At 40.1% G+C, this 8,769-nt stretch overlaps 1 protein-coding gene across 2 annotated transcripts in view; it reads right to left on the reverse strand.

The window, feature by feature from the left end:
* Positions 1-8,670, reverse strand: part of Rnf115 (ring finger protein 115) — a 79,274-nt gene extending 70,604 nt beyond the window's left edge. Inside the window, exon 1 of one of the 2 annotated variants that reach the window (XM_074050607.1) lies at positions 8,422-8,670. In XM_074050607.1, the coding sequence (XP_073906708.1) occupies positions 8,422-8,523 (102 nt within the window). In that variant the 5' untranslated portion in view covers positions 8,524-8,670. The remainder of the gene's footprint in view (positions 1-8,421) is intronic. The other variant, XM_074050608.1, reaches the window with a different exon arrangement.
* Positions 8,671-8,769: the final 99 nt, after the last annotated feature.

Below are 8,769 nucleotides of genomic sequence, written 5' to 3' on the forward strand. Positions count from 1 at the left end.
GATCACATCTCCGTATCTTAAAATAATAAACACCATCCATCCTGGGCAACCAGATCCATTGTCTGATCATTAGGGGTTGCTAGTCAATAGGCACTGGTGGCTCATGCCTGTAATCCTAGCTACTTGGGAGGCCAAGATTTTGCCCAGGTAAAAAGTTCATGTGATGCCATCTCAACAGAAAAAAGCTAGGCATAGTGTACATGCCTATCATCCCAGCTATAGCAGGAAACATAAAGCAGGAGGATCATGGTCCAGGCCAACCTGGGCAAAAAAGCAAGACTCTATCTCCAAAATAACCAGAGCAATAGAGTACCTACCTAGTAAGTGTGAAACCTTCAGTTCAAACCCCAGTATTGCCAAAAAAAGCCACACCATTTGGAGTCTTTACTCCAATTTCCTGTGTGGGGAATAAGAAATGTTTCTCCCCTTTTCCTCCTCTTCTCCCTACTTTAATCTGTTACACTAAAATAAATCCTTGCTGAATCTTCCACCATGGGAGACTCCTTATGTATGAGACACCATAAAGGTTTTTTCACGTGTGTGGATCTCAAGTACCTGCAATTTCTTGTAGAAACTGGGAATCCAAGGGAACCCCCCTCATCCCTCTTCACGTGGCAAACCAGCATAAAAGGGCTGATTAACAGTTGCAAAATAAGAACTAATGGTCAGTTCTACAACTTGAAGCTATAATTTGTTTAATCTTAAAGCCCTTACCTACCACTTTTAAGCAAATCTCAGACCTAAAATGGTCAAAAAGGCATTTAGTCTATTTCTGACATATCTAAATTATTTTAATGTTTAAATACAAAATCAAAAGGAGAAAATACTTAAAACGTAATTGTACTACTCATTTTTGTCATTTTCTGACTCTGCTTCTTTCTGAATGTAGCCCAAGTACCTAGAACAACTCCTAGAATATAGTAGGCACCAATAAAGTCACTGAATGAATGCAAACAGACTACTGTTATCACTGCAAGATCTAGTAGTGCCTATTATTTTAATGTTACAACCAAATACTAACTTCAAAGTGTTACATTTCACAAATACAAAGAGTGTGTGTGTACCCAAAGAAATATCGAGACTCTGTCTTTAGGAACAGACACAGACATTCATCTGGAACCCTTTTGTAGCACAAATATTGCAGGATAAGATAAACCTACATTATATTGTCAACCTTATTAAAAACCTTTGGAGGGGGAAAAAAAAACCCTTAGGAATTCTGAATCTATCCATCTAATACTAAATGTATATCAAAACAGGATGCTAGTATATAATGTTGAATAAGTCTCAATGAATCAGCACCTATACTTGGTAGAGAACAATAAACCAATCAATTAGTATATTAATAAAGTAAGGTTGCAAATTTTAGAAAATTAAACATTTTATGATTCCCACTTTTTAGATTACTTCTATTCATGCCTCTCTATGAGTGTGTGTGTGTGTGTGTGTGTGTGTGTGTGTGTGTGTGTATGTATGTGATGTGTGTGTGTGTCTCTCACTGAGGACTGCAATTTTTTTTTTTTGGCAGAATTGAACTCAGGACCTTTTGCTTACTAGGCAAGTGTTCTACCACTTGAGACACACACTCCAGTCCTGTGGTGCTGCAGATTAAACATATCTCATGTATGTTCTAATTACTTTTTAATATAAACTACACAAATCAAAACTAGCACAGAAAGCTAATTTTCTGAACCTGCCTTTTACATGTTATTAAACAGAAAGTAAATGTTATATGTCATTTAAATAGTTTTTACTTTTTTTTTTTTTGGTGGCACAGGGGTTTGAACTCAGGACCTCACACTTACTAGGCATGCTTACCGCTTGAGCCACTCCACCAGCCCTTATCTGTGATGAGTTTTTCAAGATAGGGTCTCATGAACTATTCCCCTGGGGCTGGCTTCAACCGATAATCCTCCTGATCTCTGCCTCCTCAGTTGCTAGGATTACAAGCATGAGCCACCAGTGCCCAAATAATTTTCACATTCTATCAGCAATCCAAAGGCACCCGAATAATTTTCATATTCTATCAGCAATGCAAATAAGTAATAATGCCTGGCTATAATTTTCACATTCTATCAGCAATCCAAGTAAGTAATGTTAAGCTACAAAATTTCCATTCTTCAACCTAACTTTTCTTAAGTAGGTACACTAATGCTTCTAAAGATTAAAGATTAGTTACCATATTACAAAATTAGGACCAGTAACTAGAACTATAAATGCAAAATTAGGTTAACCAACAGTTTATAAGCGTCTGAGAGTAAAAGTATTCATACTACTACTTAAATTAGGAAGTTCCACTAGCATAGAAGTTACATTCACCAAATTCAGATAGAAATGATTAATGAATAACTTTGCTTAAAAGGTCAATTAGCTATTCTGAAGGGCATGTAACCACAGGAAGTCTCCTTTACTTACAAGGTCTCATAATATAGTAAAAATGCACAGAACACTGGTGGCTCATGCCTGTAATCCTACCTACTTAGGAGGCTGAGATCTTGAGGATCACAGTTCCAGGCCAGCCCAGGCAAACAGTTCTAAAGACTCCATCTCAACCAACAGCTGAACACAGTGGCATGAGTTTATCATCTCAGATAAAGCGGGAAACATAAAATAGGATCATAGTCCAGGCCAGCCAGGGCAAAAAGCAAGACCCTATTTCCAAATAACCAGAACACAAAGGGCTGAAGGTGTGTGTTAAGCAGTAGAGCACCTGCTGCTTGGTAAGTGGTCCATCAGACTACTGCTTTGAGTCAACTTTTTATTCATTAGTCTACAGTTTTGAACTTTTTTATGAACACTGGTACTCTCATCATTTTCAACTGGTACAAAAGCAGAAAATGGTAAGAAGAAAAAAATTGCAAATTACAACTCCTTCATTAAACAAATAATGAATGCCTACATGTACCAGACACTGTTCCAATACCAATGAAAAAAAAAATAGCAATACAGAGAAGGCACTGGGTCTAAGAAGTTTGAGAACCACCAGCCTAGAAAAACAGCATCATTGTAGGATACCTGCAGGACTCAGGTAATACAAGAAAAGACAGAAAAAAGTATGTAGCTATGGAAATTTTTTTCTTTTGAGAATGTAATTTCTCATCATGATGAAAAGTAAACATAATGAACCCTTTGTTGGAAAATGGTTCTACATGTTTAAAGTCTATTCAAATCTGCACAATATCAAAATAAAGAGAACACAATACTGTATATTAATAGGTTTTCTGTTGTGTTTTTGTTACAGGGTCTCTCTAAACAGGGTCATGATAAGTAGCCCATGCTGGCCTTGAACTTTTGATCCTCCTGTCTCGGCCTCTGAAGTGCTAGGATTACAGGTGTAAGCCACTATGCCCAGCTTTAACAGGTTTTCAAGGAAAACTGATCCATTTGAGAAAAGAGGCCCCAGAGTCTACTTATCACACAAGAAAAGTTTTCCTGGTTTAAAATCAAGAGAGCTGACAAACTTTAGTCTTACACATATGCATCTGGGGACCTCTAAAAAACTTCGAACTGCTAACAACTGAATTAAAAAAAAAACCTTAGAAAAATCTTCTAGTGCCTAACCCAAACTTCTGTATTTGAAACTGTAAGAACAATCTAAAATACTCCTATTTAAATAAAAGCTCTATTTTTCTAAAAATAAGGATTGTTCATCATTCTTACACTACCATTTAATCAGGATTACATAGCTCCATTCCTCAGAATGTTCATTCAAGTACACCTAAGTATCATTTTACAGTGGGGATTACCACGGAAAATTGAGAGGTCAGCTGACTCAGCTCCAGAATTAGTACTAAAGGAATGATTGATAACTTCAATCCACTCTCTGAACAAAGAATTTGAAAAAACTAAACGTTTAAGCCCAAAAATCTCATGAGCTCATGAAATCTCGGAAGAGTGATAAGGGAACTACAGAAAAACTAACAAGGATTGTCTCCTTTTTTTGTTTTGTCTTCAAACTAGAATTTCTAGCCGTTTTATATGCAGTATTACTAACTCAATTCCTGACTTGACAAAAAAAATTGGATACTTTTAAAGGTTGCCCTATAGTGTGTAACTTGAAATGAGTGATCCAATTCCTCTGGTCTCACTAACTACAAGGAAAGTGACCCCAACATATACTGCAGCCACTAATTACTGAGCACCAGTCCCTGTTCTAAACAATCCCTCCCTCCCATGAGGGCTTTGGCTAAACTTATAATGGTCTCAATTATCTTACTGAAAATTCTCATCAGGATCCCAAAATTAGAAATCACAGCTACAACAGGAAAAAAAAAAAAAAAAAAGCTCAAGAAGACAGGGTTTCTCAATCTCAGCATTCTGAAAACTTGGGGCCAAATAGTTCATTGCTGTGATGTGCTGTCCTGTGCACTGTAGCATGTTAGCAGCATTTCCAGTTTCTACTTACTAGGTGACAGCTGCAATCCTTCTCCCCAACCCCCAGTTGTGACAATCAAAAAATGTCTACAGCCAGGCATAGTGGTGCACGCCTGTAATCCTACCACTCAGGAAGTTGAGGCAAGAGGATCACAACGAGTTCAGGACCAGACTGGGCTACATAGCAAGTTCCAGGACAGCCAAAGCTACAAGAGAGGCTGTCTCAAAACAAAGTCTACAGACAGAGCCAAATGTCCCTTAGAGAGCAAAACTGCCCCCAATAGGAACCTACTACTCTAAGCCATCTCCTTTATTGCTCACTATTAAGCTGTGGAGAGATTAAATAAAACCAGCATCCACACTTCTTACTCTTACTCCCCTTTTAATTTGATTATGGAGAAAAAGAAGCAACCCAATCTTTCCTCTTCTTATCAATTGTTACCTGAAAGATCTTAGTATCCTTTCCCAGAACAAAAGAAAAGGTCATAAAAAGCCAACAAAACATAAGATACACAAAGTATCCACTTGATACTTATTCCCTTCCCCCCCAAAAAGTCAAGGAATTTCAGTGTGGTAAATTTAAGATTTTTTTCTTCCTCATACTGAAAAAGTCCTGTAAGTTTCCCCAATGTATGTCTATCAATAGAATTTCAAGGCTAGAATGGCTTCCATCCATAAGAAAACACATTTCTTATTTCTAGATCTTTCAGGGAATACACTTACTGACACTTTATGTTCAAAAATAACAGATAAATTTTGTATCACTATGCAGCTTTAGGTAAAGATCTCAAACCACTAGTCATTACTTTAGAAATACAACTATTGGGGGGCTGGGGGCATGACTCAAATGGTAGCAAGAGTGAGGCCCTGAGTTCAATCCCCAGTTCCACAAAAAAAGCTATTGGATGTTCAATCCATTACTCAATCAAAACATATTTAATAAGCAGCTGCTATATATATATATATAGATGCATCCACACAGATGCAACTATCACAAGAGTAAGTACCCTCTACAGTGCAAATTCCATCAAGAAAAGGAAAAACTTTATAAGCTGGGTCTGGCTATCCTCAAGAATGGCTAGATTTCCTGTATCATTCATCTAGTTTATGTCTACTACATGCTAGGCACTTATAGTAAAGGAATCTCACATTTACATTAAAATTCATCTATAAAAAAGCTTTCCAATGCTGTCCTATATAAAGACAGACAGATCATATGCAGATCATATTACCAGTATTTGACTTGGTTTTTCAGTAGCAGAGACAAATTTGAACTGAAAAAGACACTTAACTGACCTGGTCATTCTTATAACCAATATTTTCAAGGTAACTGCCTATTACTGAGTATATAGAAATGGCCATGAAATAAAATGAAACTCACTGGTTCATTTATAAGTCAAAACTGTAACTCTGATCTCACTGCACCTTTTCCTAAAAATGTGTAACAATAATTTTCTACTGAACATTATGGTGACTACAGTTAACAGCAATATATCATATAATTTAAAAATCGCTACAACAGTAGATTTTAAGTGTTCTCACTACAGAAAAATATGAGGTAACATGTATGTCAAATAGTTTGATTGAGGGCTGGTGGAGTGGCTCAAGTAACAGAGTGCCTGCTTAGCAAGGACGAGGTCCTGGGTTCAAACACCAGTACCACAAAAAAAAAAAAAAAAAATTTGATTGGGCCATACCACAATATACATAAAGCAAACTTCGTATTATAAGCAATAAATATATTCAATTTTACTTGTCAGTTTAAAAAAAAGACAATGATGATTTACTAAATGTTCTCCCTTCTTCAAGAATGTTCAACCCACATTCTTTTGCTGCCTCATGGTCTTGGATAGTCTCAATCTGAATTCTACCTATCCTCAAAACTCAATTTAAATCCTACTTCATCTGTCACACCTTCCCCAATGGTACCAATGCTACCATATTATCCCTTTCTAAAATTGAAAGCACATTATCTTCATTCACTTTACTGCCAGGCACTATATAACCCTTCAGTCAAATGAACAAACAATTTAAAAAAAAATGAAGGGCTGAGGACATAGCTCTGTGGTAGAGTGTTTGCCTAGCATGTACAGGGCCCTGGGTTTGATCCCTAGAACCACAAAACAAAACAAAAAAATTATATTGCCGAGTGACATTGTACCAATCTTAATTCGTGTATGTACACTCTTAAGATATTTGCACAGGGATAAAACCGCCTAACAATGCATTTCTCAGAATTTGTCCAAATCCTTAAGCAATGTATGACTACACATTGTTACTTTCTCAATGTTTTGTGTTGTCTTTCAAAAAAAAAAAAACTGAAGGGTCCTTAACATCATATTCCTCCAATATTACCTCCAGGACATACAGCAGAGAACCCTGTATGAATGAAGGTAGAACCTGGTTATATCCAATTGTGATGGCCTCAATTTACAAGAAAGGCATGACAGATAATAAGCCAAGCTCAAGAATCTCTCTAGGCATTTAAGGTTTAGAAAAGCACCTAAAAAGTCCTTCAAATTATCCCTTTGAAGAAAAGATAAACTAAATTGTAGCCATTTCGACTAAATCTTCTCCCTCTGAAAGGCAAATTAGTGAACAGCAAATCAAAGAGCAGAAGGGCTGGGCCAGGTATGGTGTTTAAAGCCTGTAATCCCAGTTATGCAGGAGAGGTAGGTAGGAGGATCACAGTCCCAGGCTGCCCTGGAAAGTGGCAGACTCTGTCCAGTAAAACAGGGCTAGAAGAGTGGCTCATGCAGGAGGCCCTGAGTACTGCCAAAAAATAAATAAAAGGTCAGAAGGGCTATGGCCAAAATATTCACAAGATAATCACATTCATGTCACTGGTTACACACACAGTCTGAATTCCAAGCCTCCTCTCTATGATGAGAGTTCTAGAGGCTCTGATGTCTGCTGACAAAAACAAGGTACCTGCTCTTCCCCAAACTGAAATATGACAGAAAGCACATCAGCACACAAGGAAAACAGCAAGCAAAACCAGGCAGCATTCCATGGAGCTATGATTATGAAGTGGCAGGTGAGGCAAATATGAAAGAAAACTACATACAGACTGTATCTGACACCATAAATAGAAAAGTAAATTGTTATGTAGTCATTTGTCTTAAAACGGAACCAGAACACTTCTAAGGAAAAGAACGACTATAACTAGTTCTAGAAAGACAAGGGGTTCGAGGTAGGATTAACATTCACTCTGGTGGATCTTCCCACGGTAGCTATAGCCCAACCCCAAACTGCTCTGGGTTTGGGGTGCAGGCAAATACCCTCGTTAAAACCAATCTTGTGTCAGAGGAAACAGTTTCCAACATTTTGTCCTGAATTTTTTTCTTCGGTGAACAGAGAACGGGGGAGGGGTGAGCTAAGGAGGCGGTACTAAGGACACTGGCAGGCAGCACGATAGGCAAAAGAAACTAAGTTGAAACAGTGAGTCCTGCCTTCTTCCTAAAGCCATTTCCTTCAACAGTGACAGGGAGGCAGGCAGTCTGCAAGTCATCAGGGCAGTGCTGTTTTCACTTTCACAAGTGCCCTGAAAACCACAGGGGAGCAAAATCCCCTTTCCAGTTACCTCCCAAGCCTCTTCCTCCGCAATCCGCTATTTTGCCTCACTGAGAATGCGGGAGGGGGAGGATCTGGTGAAAAGTGCAAAAGGAAATAGAGGAAGGTGGGAAGCAATCACGGAAGGCATACACGGGAGTAGATCATCGTGGAAAGGAAACGAAGTGGACGAGAGGGCAAGAAAATCGAGGAGAGACCTGTCAAAAAGAAGGTCTAGAAAAAGAAGACAAAAAGATGGAGGGCAAATGAGAGGCAGGTGGAGCCGTCCAGGAAATAGGGCTGGGAAGCAGTTATGGAGCCAGGGCCCTGACGCCTAAGGCTTGGGGCCAGGGACCGGAGACAGCGGATGGCAAGTATGAGGGACACTGGTGTCAGGGGATCGTGGGTGAGCGAGAAGCTTAAGACCCGGTTTCGATACCTAAGGGGCCAAGAATCAATGCGGATGCCATAGCCCAGAGGACATGGGGCTCTTACCGGTAGTTTGGGGCTGACCTCGCCCTTGCAAAAGTGGCAGAAAAAACGGTGTGCAGCCACAGTGGCGCCCGCGTCAGTCCCGGCCGCCGAAGCCTCCGCCATTTTCCGCCTCCGCCGCGACAGTCCGAGAGGGCAGCCGGACGTCCCTCGCCGAGCTGCTACCTCCCCGTCCGCGGTCACCGCCGCCTCCCGAGTGCGGCCGCCGCTCCGGAGCCCGCGTCGGTCACGTGAGCCCGCCGGGCCCGGGAGGCCCGCCCGCCGGCGGCCCAGCGACCCCACGGCCCGCCCCTCAGCGCCAAAGGGGCGGAAGAGAGTCGCCCGCAGCGGCCCGCCAGCCGGCAACTCAAA

Source organism: Castor canadensis, chromosome 12, assembly GCF_047511655.1.
Source record: "Castor canadensis chromosome 12, mCasCan1.hap1v2, whole genome shotgun sequence".
Lineage (NCBI taxonomy): Eukaryota > Metazoa > Chordata > Mammalia > Rodentia > Castoridae > Castor > Castor canadensis.